This window comes from Chrysemys picta, chromosome 5 (genome assembly GCF_011386835.1).
Source record: "Chrysemys picta bellii isolate R12L10 chromosome 5, ASM1138683v2, whole genome shotgun sequence".
NCBI lineage: Eukaryota > Metazoa > Chordata > Testudines > Emydidae > Chrysemys > Chrysemys picta.
This window is the reverse complement of record NC_088795.1, coordinates 67,376,994-67,402,089: the sequence shown is the minus strand read 5'-3', so window position 1 is coordinate 67,402,089 and position 25,096 is coordinate 67,376,994. Positions and strand designations below refer to the sequence as shown.

General features: G+C 43.2%; 1 protein-coding gene and 1 long non-coding RNA gene across 3 annotated transcripts in view; one reads left to right on the top strand and one right to left on the bottom strand.

Annotated features, from left to right (window-relative positions):
• Positions 1-1,659: 1,659 nt before the first annotated feature.
• LOC135983664 (uncharacterized) lies at positions 1,660-7,342 on the bottom strand. Its single transcript, XR_010601390.1, has 2 exons — positions 7,150-7,342; positions 1,660-3,071 (listed from the first exon to the last, which is right to left on the bottom strand). It is a non-coding gene; the product is annotated as an uncharacterized LOC135983664 (long non-coding RNA).
• Positions 7,343-7,398: 56 nt separating this feature from the next.
• The window catches only part of NAF1 (nuclear assembly factor 1 ribonucleoprotein), a 75,097-nt gene continuing 57,399 nt past the window's right edge, over positions 7,399-25,096 (top strand). For both annotated transcript variants that reach the window (XM_005299356.5, XM_024106208.3), the window contains exons 1-2: positions 7,399-7,750; positions 13,395-13,539. In XM_005299356.5, the coding sequence (XP_005299413.3) occupies positions 7,542-7,750; positions 13,395-13,539 (354 nt within the window). In that variant the 5' untranslated portion in view covers positions 7,399-7,541. The remainder of the gene's footprint in view (positions 7,751-13,394; positions 13,540-25,096) is intronic.

The window sequence follows — 25,096 nt, the reverse complement described above, 5'->3', positions numbered from 1 at the left end:
GGGTGCCGTATTAATAATAAATGCAGAAAGCTATGCATTGCAGATACAAACATCTGTTGTACTTAACTATACCTAGCACAGCATTCAAACATGCCATTACAGACCAGATTTTGAAACCCTTATGCTAAATATTACTTTACTCATCAAATAGTCCCACTGAATACTATGGAACTGCTTTCAGAGTAAGATACTACTCACCTTGAGTAAGGCTGGAAGAATCCAGCCTAGCATGAATATGAAACTTGTCCTCCTTGGAGCTATGATAAAGTTAATTCAGCAGAAAATATTCTATTCTGATTAGACTCTGGCTGCTATGACGAAAGTGTGCAAACACAGAACTGATAACTGTTGGGTCTGAAGAAAGGAAAAGGGACATTAGTGTCCTCCTACTTCCCTGTGCAATGTCAAAATGGTAGATCACAATCCTGTCCTTAAAAAATAAAAATGAATATCCAGTGTTTGAAATTAAACATGTTGAATAATAAATTGATATACAGCTGATTTTATAAACTCTTTATGGACATCAACAACTCCAGTTGTTAATATTAAAATTTAAAACAATAATAAAATAAAATAATATTTGTTTCTGCCTGTTTCACAAGTTAATGAAAATATCACCTGATACCTTCTTCTTGCAAATCAAGGTTCACTAATACTCCCTTAACATAAAAAAAAAAATCAGTATGCTCCATGTAATTAAGGCTTTTAAAAACATATTTTTTCCAGTTGATAAAATGTCTGCTTTCATATTTTCTGCCATTCTCCCAAAACAAAAGCAAAAAAGAGCAGTAGAGGAAAAACTCAGTAAAATAAAAGCAAAGAATTGTTTTTGTAAACATATTTAAGCAAAATTTACCTAATCCATCTAAAAGAAACTGACATTGCATTATCTTTCCATTGCAATAGAGGATAGAGAATAAAATAGGCTTATGAACTATACTGTCTCAGCTGTTCATATATTAAATATTTCTCTTTTTATCCTAGACCATGTTAGTGCTTGCATTGCTGCTTTGCAGATTGTTTCAATTTCTGCCCTTGTTGAATGGAGGCTGATGTTTATTATGTATAATGCCTTTCATAACCATTATTCTAAGAGAATCCCTATGTTCACACTAAATAGTCTTCTGATTTGAAAGATTCTCCAATTTGAGAGAGATTCCTTTTACTCAAAATGAAGAATTCTGTTGGAAATGGTAATTTTCTCAAAATGGAGGAAACTTGTATAGTACAACAAATGTGATTGCTACAGGATAATCTCCAAATACTAAAATACTTTTACAAGGCATATATAGGGAAGGTATGTGTGACAGGTTGGAACCCTTAGGAAACCACCTGATGTGCTGAGATACCACTGAGTGGACCTGTTTTGCCAGCATGGGCCCCCTTTTACCTGTCTTGCTGAGTCAGGCTATTAAAGCCTCCTCTAACACACACACACACACACACACACAGAGGCAGGGCCACACCCAGCTGCAGATCAGGTCTGGGAAGACACAGCTTAAGGGACTTGCTTCAGCACTCAGGTGTCCACCTCCCTTGGAATGCAGACCCAAAGGTATATTATGAAATCCACCACCTCCCTCAATCTGGAGGAAGGTATGCACAACTTCTCGCCTGCTAGCCCCCTCCCCCCCCCCATTAGAAATTACAGAAACTGGGTTATATTGTAAACAAAACAAATGTTATTAATGAAAAAAGGCAGATTTTAAGTGGTAAAAGGGGTAGCAAACAGAAAAAAGCAGATGACTAAGCAAATGAAACCAAACACACAAACTAAGATTGTTTCCCTGAAGAAACTGGTTACAAATAGTATTTCTCACCCTAGATATTGTTGCAGACAGATTACAGAAAGTCTTGAAAGGCTGCTGCACTGGTCTCCCTCAGGTATTATTACTCTCAAGCTAGACGCCCTTCCAGCTTGGGTTCAACCCTTCTCCCGCCAGTTCAGTTTTTGCTTCCAGGTCTTTTTCAGTGTCTCTTTAGGTGGGGAAACAGAGGAGAAGCATGATGATGTCACTCCTCTGCCTTATAAAGCTCTTGTGTAAGGCAGGAACCCTTTGTCTTCAAGTATTAAACCACTGGCATTCCAAAAGGGGAGGAGGGGTATCCAGCACCAGGTGAATTGGAACCATGTCTCTGCAAGGCTGTGGCAGCCATTGCTCATAGGCTGTCTCCAGTGTCCACAGGAAGACTAAGCTCATTCACAGTCTACTGTCTCTACTAATGGCCTATTAGCTCTGTCTGACTTTTCCATTGTTGTACGTGAAGGGCTGGTTGGGGTTGACACCCAAGTAACACATTTGAAATACAGATACATAGTTAATATTTCTAACTTCAGATACAGAAATGATACAGGCATACAAATTGGATAATCACATTCAGTAAATCATAACCTTTCCAATTATATCTTACATGAGTCATCTTGCATTAAGTACACCTCAGTTATGTCATTCATATTGTAAGTATATTTTCCATAAGGAATATGGACATATACACATTTTCATAAGGAATATGGAATGTCACAGTATGATTCATAAGATGCTTAAAAATCACGTAGTGCTTTGCCTGATCAAGAACTGCATGACAGGAATCAGTGTTTTATTATTACAATATTTACATTTAGCAGGGAACTTGTTTGCACCTAATTAGCTCCTAGCTTGGAATGCCTTCCTGCATTGTCTCTGAATTATGGCTGGGGAATTAAACTTGATGTTCCAGGGTGTTGTCTAGCATGGCTCCTCTTAGGGTAAGAACTGGGTGTGGTGCTGCAGGGCTTTGGGGTCCCTTCCATGGATTTACCAAAAACCTGTCACAATGACATTTCAAATCACTCATTTGACAAATTTGAAGCCACTAATATTATTTATTAAGTTAAATATTGTTTTTATGTCCAGATATTTATATGGCTCGTTTAGTCTATTCTCTGCCCGTTGCATGTTGAGCTGCTGTCTTCAGTACTTGAAAGTTATGTCACAAAGTCAGCTTTCATACATGAGCCCTCTACTGATCTGAATGTCTCTGATCTGAATCAATTCTATAGTCCATCTTGTGCACTGAATAAGGCAGGGATCCTGTGGAAAAAATAACATCTGATCATGTAATTAAAGATTGTATCATAAGCACATTCATGAGGGGGTTGAATTAAGGTTGCACACACAACCTTAATATATTGGCATTTCCAAACTTTTGAGTCCTTGACTTTGCAATCTTAATGTTCTTAACATTTTTGAGCATAAAATTTCCTACGTCTTTTTCAAAAAGCAAACTGAAATAACAGAAATTCCATCATGTGGCATAATATTGACACCTCGATGGGTCATCAGAAGGGATGTAACATTTAGCTCCATCTCTCAGACCGTTGCCACTTGAACCAATGGATAGGACTGATGGGAGTAGTAGTCTCTGTGGTCCAGCAGCAGTGGAGGATGGGACGCTTTGCCAGCAGATTTCACAGATAATTGCTATCAGCAGAGGAATAATGAAATTTGGAAATCTTAGGTTTCATTACAGGATCTAGAGACAAGTGTGATCCAGGAGGAACTGTCTCTTCTGCCCCAAGCTTGTCCCGCTCTGCCTGTCCCATCTAGCCTGACCTTTACCCAGTCTTGTCTCTTTTCCACTGAGGCTCTTTGTCCCAGTCACATTCTCTTCATTCTCCAGGTTTTTCATCCAAGTTCCAATATTCTTGATTAGCAAATCCCAGTCTCAGCCCCAAGCTTCATCTCCTTGTCTCCCTGACAGGCAGTCTCAGTTCACACCCTCCCAGCTCTTCATTAGATCTCTCTCACCTATCCTAGACTCAAGTCAGCTCTTCCACACCCACATTTCCTGTCATCTCTGGCTCCCAATCCCAATCTCCCTCTCCAGGCTCCTTCCCCAATTTCACTGTCTCCCTTCCCCCTTCCCCCCGGCTCCTTGTCCCATTCTCTTTGCCCCCTCAGTCCCATTCTTCCCACCATTTCCCAGTCCCAGTTTCTATCCCTGGCTCCCATTCCACTTCATTTAATCACCCACCCAGACTCAGTATCCCCCTCTCATGTTCCTTCTCCCACTTCCAGGTTTCCCTGGGTCTTATTCTTGTATCCTCAGCATTAAATCAGGCAGTTATCTCCTCCAGACTGCCTGGGACAAGCAGGGAAGCACTAAGAGCACAGGACAGACAGTCTCCCTGGTCTCAGTTCAGGTGCCTGCATAGGGATACTGGGAGTGCTGCCCGTGGTTTGAAGTGGTTTCTATCATATACAGAGTTTACAGTTTGGTGCAATGGCTCTCAGAACCCCCACTATAAAATTTGTTCCAGCACTCAGGGGTGCTTGGATCCAGACCTGGACCCAGCACAGAGAATTGTAGGAAAAAAGCCTGCTCAGTTCCAGGTTTGAATATGCCCAGTGCAGATGAAATCTTAGTAGAATTTAGCTGCTAAAATGACAGAAGCCTCTACTGAGCATATGCAATTTTTCAAAGGCTTATAACCTGGCCAAATTTTGATGGATTTTCACAGAGATGGTAAAAGGCACATCCCTGACACAAAGGCCATCTCCCCACCCATACCAAATTTCATTTTCCTATTTCAAAGCATGGGGTTGATAGAGCTTTTCAAAGAAAAGGTACTAGAATTATTTCACTTGGGCAAAGCAATGGATTTTCCCTAGTCTCTTCTCTGGAAACAACTGACTGTTTGGCTGACATTTTACAAAAAGATTCTGCTTGAGGCTGACATTACAGAAAATTTCAGCCCAAACAGTAAAGTCTAGCAAAGTTATATGCAACTGAAAACAGGATTTCATAAAGGCAAGTGTCAGGCAAACATAATTGTCAGTACTACTAGTCCCACTGTAAGAAGGGGATTGTTCTCCAGAAACATAGTGACTATCTTGTATGCTTTATGCTTTCTATTATATTTTTGAGTGTGGGGTGTATACAATTGCATGGAAGGATTGCAGCTAGAGACTTCTATCAAGCTGATGTCAGTTTGGGTTGAACCAGAATCCCTGCAATAACTCTTACCCAGAGGCCAGAGTCGCTGCTGACTTGTGTTCCAACCTGAACCTCTGAACTTTCTCTCTTGCTGGTTTGCCGTAGCCCTGCTACAGTCACTGTTTGCTCTTAGACGCCAATCCTGCAAAGGCTTGCTTAACTCTTAAATTAAGTATGTGCATAAGTCTTTGCAGGGATGGGGCCTTAGCAGCATCCTGCCTTTCATCAATCTTCTGTGCTTGTACCTCCCTATTTTGTCATTCTTCCTTAATTTCATGTAATCAAAATGAGACAAAACCCTATCACTAGTGAGATTTAAAATATATTCTTTTTGGTGACAGTTCACCATTTATTTTTGAGACATTGACTGTGCAACTATGAAGAGCTGTTAACATTTAATATTGTTGTGAATGTGTAATAATTATATTTCACAAGTGCCCAGGGACTCTGTTGAGGGTTGAAATGAAGCCTTATAATGATTGATGCAATAAAGACAGAGAGGCAGATACAGTTCCTGTTCCAAAGAATTTACAAAATAATATTAAATCTGCAGCAATATTTAACAGTGGCCCTATTCTAATTAAATTGTACATATAAATTTCAGGTAAATCTACCACAGTAAAATAATGGTGCATTATCCTACAAACATTTACTGAGGGGCTTAACTTTACATGGTAAATTAGTCCTATTATTTCCATGGGACTACTCCCTTGAGTAAAATTAAGTGCATAAGTGTTTGATAGCTCAGGGCCAAAATTCTGACTTAATCTACAAGAGAATAAAAATGTACCTATAATGGTAAACCCTCCTGCATACGGTGGTAATAGGGCATAGTCTGGCATTGTTAAAGATGGTATGGTATTGATTAGACTTTAGAGAGTAAATCTTAACGGGGAGTACCTATACATTTGAAATTAATTTTAATCACAGGAAATGTTTATGGTGCTGTTCTGTCAGCCCCTTACCTGAGCCATAAGAAATACATCTCTACCCCGATATAACGCTGTCCTTGGGAGCCAAAAAATCTTACTGCATTACAGGTGAAACCGCGTTATATTGAACTTGCTTTGATCCACCAGAGTGCGCAGCCCCGCCGCCCCGGAGCACTGCTTTACCGCATTATATCCGAATTTGTGTTATATCGGGTCATGTTATATCAGGGTAGAGGTGTACTAACATGAATGGTGAATTCCTCATATCTCCAGCATCACTCAAGATTTGATTTAAAAAAGAAATAATCTCCATAATGGTGTGTTTACGCCTACCCAAAACAGTAGGAATGGTCCCTATGTTTGTTATGTCATATAAGTAAATACATGGCTAATGAAAATAAAACTTACCATTTATACTTTAAATAAATTATGAAATACAGTAAACATTGAAATTAGGAATCAATTAAGCAAACAGCATTTTTAAAATGATAAACTGAAAACTATTATTCATATTGGTAGAGCAAATTAGAGATGGTAATAACTAATTAAATATAAACATTGACTGTACCTTTACCCAATAGATTAACAATAGTTGCAGTGTTTTTTTTAGTTTCATGTGGCGATAGTGACCTAATTTAATATAGGGCCCAATCCTGTAAAGTACTAAATCAGGCCAATAACAAATTACAATCTTTAATAAACTAGCAGAAGAGTTTCTTAACTTTCTACCTACATTGTCACCTTGTCCAATACTTCTCCTTTTCAGAGGCTATACCTGGCTCTGTAACCTATTCAAGCAGTTGGGCATCATAGTTGTGAAAGATGCTCTGTGCTTTGTAAGACTGGGCCCTACCTTTTGGGATAGAAACTGTTTTTTTCTGTGTCTGTACAGCACCTAGCACAATGGGGTTCAGATCCATGACTGGGGTGCCTAGGTATCTGACAATAATACAAATTAATAATAAATCCAAAGTATATTCCTACTAATTATAGTGAACATACTTTGATGGGACGGTGGAACAGGGGTGGGATGGATGGTGAGGGCTAGCACCCTGGAATGGAAATACGGCTGGGGCTGATCTATGTTTCTACTCCTGCGCATCGTTTCCTGTAAACTGCACATACATGTTGGGGGTGGAAGTGAGAGCGGAAGCTGGAGGGGCTGGAATGGCCACCAGGGCACCTGAGATCAGACTGGGGCGCAGGTAGAAACTCTCCTTGCTGAGTCTCAGTAACTTACCTCACTCCTCCAAAGAGCGCCCACCCCGCTGCTACTCCTGTCCCTGACTCCACTGCTTCCTCCGCCCCTGCCTGCGGTTGTCACAAGCGTCCGGGGGAGTGGGAGAAGCGGGGAGGAAGAACTAGCGCTCCTCGGGGAGCAGCTTCTCGTGGACTCGCAGGCTTTATTTTTATTATTAATTTTTTTGCACATGCGCACACAGAAAACAATAAGACCTGGCGAATTGGAACGCGAGCCCGCCCGCGGACGGGATGCGCATGCGCGCTGGTGCTGCTGAGTCGGTCCAGACCCCTGCGCACGTGTAGAGGAAGCCGGAAGGAGTGTTGGGGGGCGAGGCTGAGCAGCGTGGCCGTTCGCCGCGTGGTGCTGCAGTGGGAGACGGGCGGGGGGAGATGGAGGTGGTCGAGCAGCTGGAGACGCTGAAGTTTGATAACGGGCGGGCTCCGGGGAGTCCCAGCACAGCGGGGCCGCAGCCGGGGCAGGAGGAGCCCAGGGGCAGCGAGGAGCCGGGCCAGGCCTCGGCGCCTGCGGCTGGAGGAGCCCCCGGCGCTCAGGGCCTGCAGGAGGAGCAGCCCGGGGAGAGCAGTGCCGACTCGGACAGGTGCGTAGCCTATTCTCGTCCCCTGCGCTCCCTGCTCCTCGTCCCCTGTGCCGGCCGCTGGTGGCGTTCACAGCTCCGGTCAGTTTCGGAGTTGACAGGAGCAGTCGCGAAACTGAGCGGAGGGCTTGTCAGTTTGTCAGTTTCACCCTTGTGCGACTTGGGGAAGCGCTGACCAGCAGAGCCCTGGGTCTGCCAGTCTCCACCATTAGGAAAATATCATTGCCCCATTGATGTGTATTTCAGTGATTATGGTTATACTGGCTTTCTCCCCCAGCAGCCCTCTGGATGTGCTCTTGTGCCTTGTCCTCCTCACAGGTGTTGCCTTCCCTGTGGAAAGGGAGGAGAACTAAGCATTACTTGCTGAAAATGTGAAAATTCAATCAACGTACAATTCAAGGCAGATTGTTAACTGTCAAGGTTATTGGTATCAACTGTTTTTTTAAGCCAAACCCTAATCTCTACTTTTTGTGGGGTGGGTGCGTGGATGTGAGTCATAATTTTAACAATGGGCCCTCAACCACTGTACTAGTTTCTTTTGCACTAGTATTGGTGGATCATGGTGCACAAATTTGAAAGAGTTGATTTAGGGGACTTCTAATTTACATAACTATGCTGAAGCTATAGCGAAGGGTAGAAATGTATCTAGTCCAGGCTTGCAGAACTGTTCTTTGTGGTATGAAAGGTAAGTGAGAACAGACTCGCTTTGTAAGTACAGATGTGAGCAGAAGTGTAGTACAGTTGGTGAGCGGAATCTTCCATATACTTTGTGGCTAAGTCAGATCAGACTGACTTGACTATAGATTCACTATCAGGAGATAAATATGCTGTCCTGTTGATTTTGTATGCTAGGGTCCTGAGCATGCTTGAGGAGCTGCAACTTACTAACTACAAGATGCACACTTGGATACAGTCATGAGTAATATTTCTATCTCTCCATCCCATCCCGGCATACGAAGACTTGGCCTCAGTTGTTCCAGCCTTTGTCACCTCTTGGCTGGACTGCAGCAATGCAATATACTGGGCATGAAGCCTTTGGCACTTAGGAAACACTATCTAGAACAAAACACTGCAATGCATATCCTCAGCATCATAGCTGACCTCATCATAGCTCTCTGCTCTCTGCACTTCCCATATAATTTTGAGTCAAGGTCTCAGTCCTTATCTTTAGAGCACTTTATGGATCCAAGATCTCTAAAAAACCACCTAAAAGCCCGAGACAAAGACTGTGGTCAACAGTTACCTTCTCCTCTTGCATAATGGAACAAGAGTAAAAGTTCTGTGTCCCGAGAATCATTTCTGTGAGGGGGATGGTCCAAGACACTGGAATGAGCTCCTCCCCCCCAAATGAAGGACCATCACAGACCTCATCACTTTCCATTTGAAGTGCAAGGCCCATTTCTTTGACTTGCCTTTTCTAATATAAAAACATAAGAACAGGTATATTCTTCAAAAAGGTATATTATTTAAAAACAAAAACAAAAAAACCCTACCAAAATAAGACATTCCTCAACACATTCTTTTCCCTCTGGGGAGAGGAAGAGAGACCAGTGACAGATGTGTAATCATGTTTCTTAATGCAATACTGGAAGGTGCTCAGATACCATGGTGATGAGTGTGATATAAAAACTTACATAGAATTATGTCTGGTAAAGGTTAATGCAGAAGTTGAGGGTCCGTTATTAAAAGAAAAATACCTTAAGCAAGTGGTGGGTCAGGTTTTGCTCAAGAAGTTGTCTCTTGACACCAAAAAACTTGACAGCACATGTATGTCTTGAATGTATCCTTGTGGGTGAGGTGGGGCAAGGGAGACAGAGAAGGCCCGTGCATTGCAGGTGTGGCTTCATCTGGATTCCTCTGACTTCCAAGCTTGTGTCTCTGGTGTCAAGTATTGGGTATGGCATACAGAACTTCAGTATCATTTGGTTATGTTTACATTACATGTGTAGGGTGACCATATTTCCCTATGCTGAATATGGGACACCTGGTAAAATTACTCGTATTCAAGTGACTTCAGTGGCAATCAATCAGAACTATGCAGTATAAATGTTCAAATTAATGTCAAGTTGACTGAGCCCCCTGTTAAAAAGAAATACTACATAGTTGAATTCTTTTTATTTACCTTCTTATCTTTAAGGTTCACACAGGGAGGGGTGACACACACACACACACACACACACACACACACACACACTTTGGTACAGCTCTCTTACACAGATGTCGGGGTGCGGGGGGAGTGACCGACCTGACCCGACCCTCCCTGCCCTGCGCTCTCCATCCCTCACGCCTGGCTGGGCCTCTGGGACTAGGCTCCTCACCTGGTACCTGGCACCACATCTTCCTGAGACTGTGTGTGTGTGTGGTTAGATGCTCCCCTCCCCTGATTTCTGCCAGGGTTCCCACTAGAATGTGGCCAGCAGCACCCTTTCGGCACTGTGCGGGAGGGAAGGGATGGGAGCTGCTTCCAGCCACAGGGCAGGAGGAGGAGGGGAAGGGATGATCTGGCCCCTGTCTTTGCAAAGCTCATCTCTTCCGCCCCCACCCATGTGGCTGGAAGCAGCTCCTGTCCTTTCCTGCCTGCACAGTGTCAAAAAGCAGCTAACACCTCCAGGCTGACCACCGACATAACCCAGCCGTCTCTGGCTACAGCGCATGCAGGAAGAGGTTAAGCACTAGGGATGCGTTGTGCACTGGGGCCCAAGGAACCTGACTGCAGGGGCTTCAGCAAACCCAGCCAGAGAGGTGGCTCAGCAGGCGAGGGTGCCTATGGGATGAAGCAGCCCCACGTTCCCTGGGGGCAGGACACAGGGAGGGGGACAGGTGAAGAGGCTGCTTGGAGCCTGCAGGATCGGGGTGCAAACAGGCTGGAAATTGCTTCCTCCCCCCCCCCACCACTCCAGAGCTTAGCTGAGGTGCAGAGAGTCTACCCTGTGCCAGTGCTGTATGGGATTTTAGCACATGCAGGGCTTGGCTCCTCCTGGCCAGTGCCCTGGCCTGGAGGGTCTTGGGCTTTCCTGCGGTGCCAGCCCAGCCAGATGCAGAGGGGAAGGAAGAAGCCTGCTGGCAAGGCTGTTAGTGAGCTGAATGCTCCAACCAGGGGCTGGTTCTCTGCACAGCTCTGGGAGCAGGACACACCCCGCCGGGGAGGATATGGAGAAGCAGTGGGGCTGGGAGGGGTGTGTGAAGGGGTAAAGAAGGGAGAGGACAGCAAGAGGGGCAGCATGTAATGGACCGATGGGTGGGCAGCAGAGGCGACATGTAACTGTCCGCCACCTAGTGCCTGCCTGCATTCACCAGCCACCACAGCTCACAGCACGCAGCCAGTGAAACAGGACGGGGGCGAGGCTCTGCTGGCCGAGAGCTGGCACGCAGCGGGGACTGCGCTCATGGATCAGCAGGGGGAGCGTCTGCCCCTGCGTGCTGCAGCTTTGCCCTGCCACCAGCCTTGCACACCCATCATCTGCCACTGGAAACAACCCCCCCCCCACCCCCATCGCTGGTGAGTTGGCGGCTGGCTGGCAAGCAGGGATCTGGCCAGCAGCAGGACCCACCATTATTGAGGGAAGGAGAGACAGAAAATATGGACAATTTGCCCATTCGTAAGAAAAAGTTGGGACACCTGCAGGAGGGCTTAAATATGTGACTGTCCCTTTAAAAATGGGAAGTTTGGTCACCCTATACATGTGCTACAGCAGCAGTGATGCAGCTATGGTGCTGAAGTGTAGACGCCTACTCAGTGATGGAAGGGATTTTTCCATCCCTATGGTAAATTGATTCCCCGAAGAGGCGGTAGCTAGGTCCATGGAAGAATTCTTTTGTTGACCTAGCTGTGTCTATAGTGGGGGTTAGGTGGACCTAACTACATTGTGCAGGGTGTGAATTTTTTCATGACCTTCACTGATGAAGATAGGTTGATCTATTTATTAGATGTAGACCGGGCCTTAGTTGATTAGGTCTTTCTGCACAACCAGATACGAGTGTGATCAAAAGCTTTCGTTACTCTTGACTGAGGTGTTGCTGATATGTCTGAATTAGTTTGGTTCTGCAGTGGCTTTTTTCTTTCCTTTTTGAAGAAACTTGGAGGATTGATATTGCTAATCCTCCTTTAAGGCTTTATAATAGCTTCCTAGAGATTCCATTTTGTTACTCTCCTTTTAGTATATGTTTGGGAAATTGCAAAGAGTCCTAAGATGTAGTACCATAGTTTGCTGCTGATACTTTGCTCTGTCTCTTCTATCAGATCTAGAAGATAGATTTTGAGAATGCAATGAAACTGCGCTTTGAGAGAGTTGGCTGAAGCTGAAGTTGGGGGGAGAAGTAATTTGGACAATTGCTGATTACAGTTAATTGCTCTCCCTAGTAGCAGACCTTGCCATGTTCAGACATACCTTTCCAACCTGCAGGACTAAGAACCCTGAATTCACTGCAGCAATCTTTGAAGATGGCTCAGAAACTTTAATACAGAACCTGGGAGCCTGTCTGCTCAGTGGAACAAGAACATAACTTCCATACTGGGTCAGAACAATGGTCCATCTAGCCCAGTATCCTGTTTTCTGACAGTGGCCAATGCCAAGTTCTTCAGGGGAAATGAACAGAATAGGCAATCATCAAGTGTTCTATCCCCTATCATCCACTCCCAGCTTCTGGCAAACAGGCCAGGGACACTCAGAGCATGGTGTTGCATCCATGGCCAGTAGCCATTGATGGACCTATCCTCCATGAACTTATTTAGTCCTTTCTGAACCCTGTTATAGTTTTGGCCTTCACAACATCCCCTGGCAATGAGTTCCACAGGTTGACTCTGTTGTGTGAAGTACTGGTACTTCCTTTTGACTGCTTCTTTGTGCAAGTCAAGGTGTTGCTTCTTACCTGTAAAGCCTAATGGTTTAGGACTTGGCTACCTTAAAGACTTCTCGTGCCCTGTGTACCTTTGTGACAGATGAAATTGTTAAATCTCTAAATGCATAATTGCAGGGTAAAAAGAGACCATTTTCAAGGGGTTGTCATTGGCTGTGAAACTTGTTCCTTATCTGTAAGGGCTAGGAATTATTTACCTTCAGAGCATGGTGCAAAATGTATCTTTTGGAGCAAGTATTTGCTTGACTGGGCTAGACTCCATGTTAATGTTTTTGTTGGTTGTACAGGAACGATGGCTATGTACTCTGTAGCAGATAGTTTAAACTAATAAGTTTTAATTTTGTCATATGCTCAGGTGACATAGTGATGGACACATAAAACACCTCCACATAAATTTAAATTTTTTGTAACCACAATATCTTTGCATAAAATGAGTGTGTGTGTGTGTGTAAAAATAAAATAAGTGTGTGTGTGTATACACACACACACATATACACAGACTTATTTTATTTACAATTATTATTTTTATTACAGTGGTATTCAGGAAACCTAGTAAAATGGGGCCTTAGTCAGGACTATGTAAACACTCGTAGACCCAGTAAGTTTACAATCTAAGAAAGATGGCGGTTTTGTTCCATTGCTGGTAACTGGCCTAATCTTGTGTTTATTTGAGTTATCCAAGGATAATAGATTAAAGTATAATTCTTACAGTCTTTTATTTTACTGTAGCATAGGAGTTTTCTTACAAAAAGACATAGATGTTTATAACTTCTGTTTTTGTCTTCTGTAGTGATACGGATTCTGATAGTTCATCTTCTGTCTCCTCTTCTTCATGTTCTCTTTCAATTGGATCTGCTGATGAAAGTAATAGTCAGCAAAATGGAAATGATAACCCATCTTACCATGTTAAAACAAAAGATGAATTGCCTCTTGAAGTAAGTATATTATGAAAACTACCTTTCCAACATTTTTCAGTTATTGTGTTAAATATATTAAACTTAATATATTTACAGCTTTGGTAAAGTCACTTTTTAAAATAAAATGATCAATGGGTTTATGGCTTTCACTTGATGATTAGTTAATTATTTAAGATTTAGTTCTAAGTGGTGCATGGGATCTGGTCCAACAGGTGAATATAGCTGAACCACTCGGTAATAGCAACCATCATGTAATAAAATGGACCCCCCCCTCTAGGGGGAAAAAACCCAAAGAAATCCACCACAGTGGGATTCAACTTCAAAAAGGAGATCTACACAAAAACAAGGAGGCTAGTTAATGGAAATTAAAAGGAATAGTCACTAGTGAAATGCCTGCAAACTGCATGGAAACTTTAAAAAACCATAATAGAGGCTCAAACTATGTATACCCCAAATAATTAAAAAAGAAAAACAGTAAGAGGACCAAAAAAATGCTACCATGGTGAAATAGAGTAAAAGAGGTGGTTAGAGATAAAAAGACATCTTTTAAAAATTGGAAGTGAAATCCTACTGTGGAAAAGAGAAACGAACATAAACTCTGGCAAGTCAAGAGTAGAAATATAATTAGGCAGGTTAAAAGAGAATTCGAAGAGCAACTAGCAAAAGAAATAAACCAGCAGCATTACTATTTTAAGTATATAAAAATCAGGAAGCCTGCTAAACAATCAGTGGGGCCACTGGACGATCAAAGTGGTAAATGAACATACATGAAAGGCAAGGCTGTTGTAGAGAAATGAATTCTTTGCATCAGTCTTTGCTATAGAGGATGTGAGGGAGATTCCCATACCTGAGCCATTCTCTTTTAGTGACAGATCTGAGGAACTGTCACAGATTGTGGTGTCAGGAAAGGTGGTTTTGGAACAAATTGATAAACAGTAACAAGTCACCAGGACCAGACGGTATTCACACAAGAGTTCTGAAGGAACACATATGAAAATGCAGAACTACTTATTGCAGTAACCTATCACTTAAATCAGCCTCTGTACCAGATGACTGGAGGATAGCTAATGTAATGTGGGTTTAAAAAAAAAAAAAAAAAAAGGCTCCAGAGGTGATCCTGGCAGTAATAGGCTGGCAAGACTAACTTCAGTACTGGTCAGATTGCTTGAACTCTAGTAAAAAAACAAAATTATTAGAGACATAGATGAGTATAATATATTGGGGAAATGTAAATCTAAGTTATGCCTCACCAGTCTATTAGAATTCTTTGAGGGGATCAGAAAACATGGACAAGGGTGATCCAGTGGACTTAGTGTACTTGAACTTTCAGAAGGCCTTTGACAAGGTCCTTTACCAAAGGTTCTTAAGCAGTGTAAGCAGTCACAGGATAAGAGGGAATGTCCTCTCATGGATCAATAACTGGTTAAAAGACAGGAAACAAAGGGTAGGAATAAATGATCGATTTCAGAATGGAGAGAGGTAAATAGAGCAGTCCCCCAAGGATCTGTACTGAGACCTGTGCTATTCAACATACTGGTAAGTGGTCTGGAAAAAGGGATAAACAGTGAGGTGGCAGAGTTTGCAGACCATACCAATTTATTCAAGATAGTTAAGTTCAAAGCTGACTATGAAGAGTTACAAAGAGATCTCACTAAAGTGGGTGACTAGGCAAGAAAATGGCAGATAAAATTCAGTGTTGACAAGTGTAAAGTAACGCACACTGGAAAAACACAATTCCAACTGTACATACAAAAGGATGTGTCTTAAATTAGCTGTTAGCACTCAAGAAAGAGATCTTGGCATCATTGTGGATAGTTCTCTGAAAACACCCACTTAATGTACAATGGCAGTTAAAGAGCTAACAGAACTATATAAATATAAAGAATATAAAGAACCATTAGGAAAAGGATCGATAGTCAGAAAATATTATAATGCCACTATATAAATGTATGTTACACCCACAGCTTGAATACTGCATACAGTTCTGGTCACCCCATCTCAGAAAAGATATATTAGAATTGGAAAAAGTACAGAGAATGGCAAGAAAAATTATTAAGGTATGGAGCAGCTTCCATATGAGGAGAGATTTAAAAGACTTTGACTTTTTGTCTTGGAAAAGATGACTATGGGTGATATAATAGAAGTATATTATTAAAATATATAAAATCCTGAATGATGTGGAGAAAGTGAATAAGGAAATGTTATTTACCTTTTCACATAACACAAGAACCAAGGCTCACCCAACAAAATTAATAAGCTTAAAACAAACCTAAGGAAGTACTTTCTCAGACAATGTACAGTCAACCTGTGGAACTCATTGCTAGGAGACGTTGTGAAGGCCAAAAGTATAACTGGATTTTAAAAAGAATTAGATAAGTTCATAGAGGATATGTCCCTCAAGATGGTCAGGGATGCAGCCCCATTCTCTGGGTGTCCCTAAGCCCAGGGCCGGTGCAACCACTAGGCGAACTAGGCAGTGGCCTAGGGCGGCAAGTGGTTGGGGGCGCCCAGGGCGGTCCTCAGGCATAAGCAGCTGGGTAGGACACCTGAAAATTTGGGGCACCACTGGGTCTTAGTGTCCATCCTCCTGGTTTTCCTATCCCTGTTCTGACCCTTCCTGCAGGCTCTGAGTCTTCCTGGGAAGAAGAAGAACAGGAGTACTTGTGGCACCTTAGAGACTAACAAATTTATTAGAGCATAAGCTTTCGTGGACTACAGCCCACTTCTTCGGATGCATATAGAATGGAACATATAGTGAGGAGATATATATACACACATACAGAGAGCATAAACAGGTGGGAGTTGTCTTACCAACTCTGAGAGGCCAATTAATTAAGAGAAAAAAAACTTTTGAAGTGATAATCAAGCTAGCCCAGTACAGACAGTTAAGAAGTGTGAGAATACTTACAAGGGGGGAGAGATTCAATGTTTGTAATGGCTCAGCCATTCCCAGTCCTTATTCAAACCGGAGTTGATTGTGTCTAGTTTGCATATCAATTCTAGCTCAGCAGTCTCTCGTTGGAGTCTGTTTTTGAAGTTTTTCTGTTGTAATATAGCCACCCGCAGGTCTGTCACTGAATGACCAGACAGGTTAAAGTGTTCTCCCACTGGTTTTTGAGTATTTTGATTCCTGATGTCAGATTTGTGTCCATTAATTCTTTTGCGTAGAGACTGTCCTGGGAAGGGGATCTAGTAGTTAAAAGAGAAAAAGTCTCCAGTCTGCCAGACCTATTAGTACAACACTGAAACTGTTAAAGAGCCATTCAAGGGGTAATGAAGACATTTAACAGGCATTTGCCAACCCCCAGGTATCTGTCAGTTTCTGAATTTACTGACAAAAACAGTTGTGCATGACTGTAATATTTACTCAGAACATGTCAGTCTACAGGACCTTAGTGTAAAATTTGCTTTAAAAATATTTCATTAGTGAGTTGGTGAAGATTATAAAAATCACATCTCTAAAATATCCTTGCATAGATTTTTAGATGCACAATCACCTTTAGCCTTAAATGCTTGGATCTTCAGACATATGTTTTTTTAAATAAATTCTTAAAAAGACCACCCTTATCTAAAATACACATTTAAATTACTATAGTAAAAAAAATTACTTCCAAAGTCTTCCTGTCTTTTCTGTCCGTCCATTTCTCCTCCCCCCCTCCCCCCGCCCTCCCCAGCCCCCCAAGGAAACAACAGCCCTTTGCTTCCAGATAGCTGGACAAAGAGTTTCCCTTTCTTTACTTCTGACTATCTGATGAACTAGTTTTAAATAAATCAGTACCTTAGTAAGATATAAAATCCTTTGTTATGCCTAAAATCTTTGGAAACATATTTTTTAAAGATGGTGAAATTTCATAAACATGTGTATTGTTATGGAGATCTCACACAGTAAATTAGTGTTCCCTTTTTCTAAAAGCAATGAACATTGTTATGAACACACTAAACCTCTGTGACTAATTAATTTAAAATAATGTGTGTTTCAGTACGTTAAATATGTAGAAATCTGGAATGATTACTTTTATGAAGGCTTAAAAGTACATTTAAAATATAAAATCAGCTCAGAAATACTGATTAAGAAAATGTAAAACAGAGAAGAGCTGCATCATGTATTCCATAATATTTAATGTCGTATTCAGCAAGACAGCTGACTCACCCTTACTACAAAGTTTTTGCAAGTAAATGTCTGACAAACTTCAGGGCATATCAAAAAACCCGTGACTGACATTTTTTTTTATTCCCAATTTTAGTGCTTTTAATTAGGTACCTTCTGCATGTCCATTCTGCGTGAGGGAGAGGGTACAAGGGTCTCTGCGGGGAACTGTGACTCTCCGCCACCGTGAGGCGGGCTGAGCGTCTTGTTATTCTTTCTGCCTTGTCCCTCCGCCCCCGCCTCCGCTGGGCTACAAGCTCAGGCTGCCGTCGGGCATAGGGGCACCAGTTTAATAATAGTGCATAGGGCCCCATAAATCCTAAGGATGGCCCTGGGGGCGCCAAAAAGCAGTGCCCTGGCTCGGCAGGGAGAAGCCGCCTTCCGGAGCGTTGGCTTGTGGAGGCAGTGAGCCCCAGCCATGGAGGAGCTGGCACGGTGCAGGGGGGCAGGAGCCCCACAAAGGCGGTGGCACCGCTAGCGGGGAGCAGCCGCGCCCCCTGCCCCTCCTGCCCAGGGTGCGGCCTGGCGCCCGCCCCGGGGGCTCCTGCAGGCTGCAGCAGAGGCATGCGGGCAGAGGCCCCCATGCGCCCCCCAGGTCCTCCCTCGCTACGCTCTGGCTCTACGACTCCTGGGCATGTGAGCCACCGCTGGGGCGCAGGGCCCTGAGCCTGCTCCGGGAGGGGCAGCAGCAGCAGCAGCGGCGGCTCGCACTCCCAGGAGCGGCAGAGCCCGAGTGCGGTGAGGGAGGAGCCAGGGGGACGCACGGGGACCTCTGCCCACATGCATCTGCTGCAGGAGCCCCCAGAAGGCAGCTCCTCCCTGCCGAGCTGCTGCAGCGGCTGAAGCCCGGCAAAGCCACTGAGTGGACTCAGGGCGGGGGCTGCCGGGGTAGGGTGGGGAGGGCTCACAGAGGGTCTGTGCACCCTCCAGGGGAGTTCAGGGGGCGGGGAGGGGGAAACCTGGTCTGGGGAGCAGCCCCTGGCCACGGCTGGCCCCTGGGCAGGCTCGCCCCGGGGTCTAGAAAGGGTTGTTGGGATTTGCCCCTCAATGAACCGATGTTACGGGGGCGCGGGGCGGTGCAAGGTGGAAGTTTCACCTAGGGCGCAAAATATCCTTGCACCGGCCCTGCCTAAGCCTCTGTTTTCCAGAAGGTGGGACTAGATACATCATGCAATAATTGCCCTATTTTGTTCATTCCCTCTGAAGCACCTAGCACCCGCCACTGTCAGAAGACATGGAAGTGGGCTAGGTGGACGTTGGTCTGAGCTAGTATGTCCGTACTTATTTATTGGTTTTTCACTTCACGAGTCAGTCATAGACAGACTTGTTAGAGGAAATGTAGACTATTTATAATTAACATTCAGTATAAATTACAAGCTTGTTTACTATTTCAGAATTTTCAGAGACATTTCAGTGTGTTACATAAGATCATCTTAAGAGAAGTTCTCACAACTCAAAATATGTGTGTGTGTGTATATATTTTCAGTTCATAGTTGCATAGGTCCATTAGAAGGTTCTCTAAAGCAATTTGTCACTAATCAGGAAGTATTTGTTAGTGTTTTTCTTCATCATTTGTGTCATACAGATTTCCCTGTTTTTTTTTAAATTAAATCTTTCTTTCAAATGTGGGACTCGTAAAACTTGAATGCATTCTGCAAGTTTTACAAATTATTTTAAAATGTTTGTAGAGCTTATCAAACCTTGGAAAAGTAAGTTTTGGCCCTCCCAAATGTATTTGGCTCTTCTTAAGCTCCCAAAGGATTCAAAGATTATGCTGACCATCCTGCTTCTCACTTCATATTAATGAGAATTGTCTGGTGGGTAACAGAACTTGACATGGATTTTTATATTTTGTTGTGTGCTTGCAATTACAGTTCTGTTCTAAGTACTGCAGATGAAACATCTTGATGTGAATCTAATTGTTTCTTTCTTTGCTCCTGAGTTTCATAAATGATACAAACTCATTAAATAGTTCTGTAATTATTACTCCCTATTTCAAGATAAGAACTAAATTCTAATTAAGATATTTAAAACTGGCATCTTTCTGATAAAATGAGGCTGGGTAATTAGCCATAATCTACTTTATATGAAGTAAGAATAAGAGGATTATAAAATAGTTTAATGTCATTATATAAATTGACAATATGCCCTCATCTATAATGCTATGTGCAGTAATACTCATCTCATCACATAAAGAATACTACCGAATTAGACCGTGTTCAGAAAAGGGCAATGAAAATGATTGCACTCGTCAGGATTGTCTATTTTAGAAAAGAGGCAAATAAAAAGGGACATGATAGAAGTACGTAAAAGAATGAAGCATATAGAGATGGTAGATCAGGAGCTTCTGTTCTCCCTTTCTCAACACAAGAAAGAGGGAATGGGTGGTGAAATTGAAAGGTGGCAAATTGAATACTGAAAAAGGGAAATGTTTTTCACTTGATGCATAGAAAAACATTAACAAATACTTCCTGATTAGTGACAAATTGCTTTAGAGAGCCTTCTAATGGACCTAATGCAACTATGAACAGTAATGCAGTGTGTCATTGAGGGCAAGAATTTATATGGTTTGGAGGGATTGGATGACAATATGAATATTGGATATTCAGAGTTGTAATATTTAATGCAAACAAAATAACTTGGAAGGAATAAATATTTCATGCTTTAGAGCTTAAGCCAACTTCAAACTATTAAGGGTTAGGAGGAGATCTTCATTGGGGCAGATTGTACCATACCTTCCTACTATGTATGGCTTTTGCATCTTCCTTTGAAACAGCTGATTCTGGCCATTGTCAGAGACGGGATATTGGGCTAGATGGGATTGGAATAGGATCTAGTATGGCAGATCCCATAATACTGTGGGTTTTATTGAGGTCCTTTTATGTATTGTGTTGGACTCCCCTAAATTCATGCCAATTAAATATATATAAATTCTGCACAAACTTAAACACGGAAAAAGCATTTAAAAATAATTTTTAAGCCTGTTGCCCTGTCCTTGTCCTATTGTTACCAGCTCATCTTGTGTGTATATAAGATAGCGTGCTTGCCTAGGGCACACTGAAGTATAGTGAGATGTATCAAGGACTGAAGACTAGCTTTAGTGTTCTCTCCTTTTGGAGGGTTTTTTGGTGTTTAGGACTTCACACCATAAAAGCAAGCAAATGGAGTGATTGAGTCAAACAATGATAGGCTCTGTAGCTATCGCAGTGGTCTGACTGGTTCTGTAATATTGCTGATGTACCTTTTGAGTGTTATTTTGTAAGCTGTTACTTACTTGCCTGTTGTGGTTAAATTTACCATTTACTACACTATTTAGCACTGAAGACCCATGAGCAACTTTGAAACATTAAGGATGTGTTACTCACTATAATATAGTCCACCACAAGTTTGGCAAGGGTGTGAAACCAAATGAGTACCTTATATGAGAGCAGAGCCATATTAGTATCTCTATACAAGCAGGGTTTTCATCCCACGAGCTGTTTTGCTTTAGGAAGGGATAAAGCATCAGAATAATATCTACATCAGTGGTCACCAACCCGTAAATCGCGATCAACTGGTCGATCCTAGAGGATCTTCCAGTTGATTGCGATCTCTGGTAGTGTAGTGGGGCTGCTGCTAAGGTATCCTCCGTGCTTGCCCCGACCCCACGCTGCTCCCGGAAGCAGCCAATGCGCCCCCAGGGCGGTGGGAGGGGGGGGGGGCGCAGGGAGGGTCTCCCTCCACACGCTGCTCCTGCCTGCAAGCACCGCTCCCATTGGCCGGGAATGGGGAGCTGTGGCAAATGGGAGCTGCGAGGGCGGTGCTTGCAGAGAGGGGAAGTTCGTTGAGACATGTTTCCCCTGTCCCCCACCACCCGAGGAGCGTGTTGGCCCCTTCTGGGAGCGGTGTGGGGCCAGGGTAGGCAGGGAGCCTGCCTTAGTAGCAGCCATGCTGTGCCACTGACCAGGAACTGCCAAAGGTAAGTGCTTCCCTGCGGAGGCTGCACCCCAGCCCTGAGCCCCCTCCTGGAGCCAGCATCCTATACCCCCTCCTGCATCCCAAACCACCTCCTGCATCCCAGCCCTGACCCCCCCTCCCAGAGCCAGCACACTGTACTCCCTCCTGCACCTGAACACTCTGCCCCAGCCCAGAACCCCTTCCTGCACCTAAACTCCCTCCGAGAGCTTGCACCCTTCATCCCCTCCTGCACCCCACCCTCCTGCCCCAGGCTCAGCCAAGAGCCCCCTCCCACTCTGTGAACCCCTCGGCCCAAGTCCAGAGCCCGCATCCCCTCCCGAGCCCCAGCCTGGTGAAAGTGAGTGAGAGTAGGGGAGAGCGAGTGACGGAGAGATGGGGGATGGAGTGAGCGGGATGGGGACTTGGGGAAGGGGCAGACTAGATCTTGGGTTGCCCTTAAATTCAAAAAGTGATCTTGGGTGTAAAAAGGTTGGAGACCGCTGATTTACATATACAGATTTCACATTCTTGGATATAGTTATAGTGGAGTCATTACAAAGCATCTCTGCAATTCTTACCAGCACTAAGTCTTGACTTACAAAAGAAATGAACAAGACTTCTCGTACTGGGCTCAAACTGGGAAGTGAAATCCTCGGATGCTCATCTATAATGAAATGTTGAATTATATAAAATTCATGTTCAAATGAAAATGCTGAATTGATCGGCAATTTTTTCTTTTGATTTAAATTTAATTAAATTACAGGATCAATTGATAGTAAGTTTCAGCTTCCACTTCAGCACTGATTGTAAGCTGTTTAAACAAAAGTATAACTTGATGCAGCTGACAGGTAATAAGGGCTGATCTTCTAAGCATCAAGATTATCAATTGTAACGTATAGCTGCCATACATTACAGTACTAGAATTAACAGGAGGTATATACCTGACAGCTTATATAATTATATTTATGGTTGCTTTATTCAAACAAAGTAGAGTAAGCTATCTTTCAAAATAACACTAGTAAGAGAAGGGAGTTTCTCTTTACCTTTGGAGGTAAAGAGAAACTCAAAGGTAAAGAGAAATCCAAATATATATATTTTTTCTCACTGGGAAGTCAGAGGGCCTCTAATGACTAAGGCCTCCTATACATAAAACTTAGATTGACCTAGGTCCATAGCTCAGTGGTGTGAAAACTTCATACCCTTAAGAGTTGTCAGGCTACCCTAAGCCCTGCTAGCTTGATGGAAGAATTCTTTTGTAGCCCTTGCTACAGCCTCTCAAGAAGGTGGATTTACTACAGTGACAGAAAAACCCCTTCTATTGGTGTAGCAAATGTCTACAGTATAGCGGTGTAACGCTTGTAGTGTAGTCATATACTCTAAGATGACTTAAATAGACTTTGGTCAAAGATGCCTTACAAAACTGGTGATGTAATCCTCCATAAAAGTACATTTAACCAAATCCTGAGAAGAGGAAAAAGTCACATGAAGAAATGTACATAGACTTCCTATTTTTTAAAAGAACGAAACAAAAAACTTTCCACTCTAGGACAGTAGGATTAGCAGACATTGGATACAATGTGTCAAATGGACTTAAATTTTGGAATAGTTTCATAGATCCTCTTAAGTTCTTTGTGCTCATAAAGAGTATTGAGACGTAGGTTAAATATATGAATAGTCTTCTTATTAAATCAGGGTACAGAATTTATCCATTAATGTGATGTTGAATGTTTGGCTTAAACAAATATAAAATGACTAGGTACATGTACTTTATAGACTTAATATATAAAAGGTGGCTTGATCATTTTCCTGAGAAGTATTATGAAGGCATTGGTCACAATTCCATAGTTATATGAATTATGTTTTGTACTTAGCAGTGATGTAATTTTTTTGCTTTATTTATGAAAAATATAGTGAATCATCCCCAGACTTACTGCACTAGGGGGTTCAGAGTGAATTTTCCAAACTTAAATCCGTTAATTAATTTGAGTTAAAACTATTGAAAAACTGTCATTTAACATCTGTGTTAGTCTTTTGAGATGAAGATCTTAACAGAGTAACAGACTGTTTAGACTTTATATATAGCTGGAATTAACTGAAATCTTGTTCATAGGCTATATTTGACAGATTACTTGTCCCAGCTATCACTGTTCTTAAATATTCCATGGCTGCATGCTTTGAACATGAGTGCTTGAAAAGACGTCCCATTGCATTGCTGCCTCTGCTGCACTGTACACCAAATCAGCAGTGCTGGAGAGAATTAAGGTATAAGTGAAGGGAGTCCTTAAAGCAGAGTGACATTGGGACCTGGGACTAAGTGCCCCAGCTCCCACCTTTACATGGTGCTGGTGTTAATAATCCTGTAAAACAACTGTGACAAAGCTTCCTCTCCACCTCGGTGGGTCCCACACTTCCGTTTAGCGGCGGGCTGGGGTTTTCCTCTTTTCCCTCAGAATTTTCCCCCAGGCCCTTGGGTTTACTGTCCACACCCTGTCAGAGCACGGTTCCTCCCGGCCTCCCTGATGGGGAGCGGGTAGGGAGGGGAGCCTCTCAGTTTCTGGTAGCCCCTCCGGGCGGCATGGCAATAGACCAGACACCCGGTTCAGTCTCTCCCCTCTGGCAGGGTCTCTTCCTTTAGACCTCCGGGGCCCGGAAGGGCCGTCTGCCCTATTGGGTAGGGATTCTCGTGTCCTTTGCTCTTGTTTCCGGTGTCCCAGCTGTTGCGCCTTGTAGTTCGACCACTTCGTAGGGCCCTGGCCACGGGACCAAGAGCTTACTCTTCGCCGCGGGTACCAATACCATCACCCGGTTTCCAGGTTGGAACCACTGAACCTTTGCTTGGTGGTTGTAGTGGGCTCGTTGGGCCTCCTGTGCTTTCTCCAAGTGCTCCCGTACGATGGGGGTGACTCGGGCTATCCGATCTCTCATCTGTAGCATGTGTTCGATTATGTTTCTCCCCGTGTTGGATTCTTCTCCCAGATCTCCCTTCTATTTCTAATATGTCACGGGGTGGCACCTGTATAATAGCTTGAAGGGAGAAAACCCGGTGGAGGCCTGAGGAACCTCCCAGATGGCAAACATGAGGTAAGACAGTAGTGTGTCCCAGTCTTTCCCATCCCAACTTACCACTTTCCTTATCATGGCCTTGAGGGTCCTGTTGAACCTTTCCACAAGACTATCGATCTGAGGGTGGTAGACAGAAGTCTGCAGGGCCTGTACATGGAGTAGAGTGCATAACACTGTGAGAGCCTCATTTGATTTGTCAGATGTTGCAGAAGTTCCAGCCATCATGTAGAGAAGACATGCATCCTCTGGTCTTCTACCTGAAACCAGAATATGTATGGAGGATCTTCTATTCAAAAGTGATGGTTTGTTCATTGTAAGGACTGATGAAATCCTAGAAAAGATGAGCCTTATTAGATGAACACCTGGGTTGCTAGGGGTTTATCAGTCCCCAGAAAAGAGGTTTGAAGCTCCTGTCTTTAGATACCATAC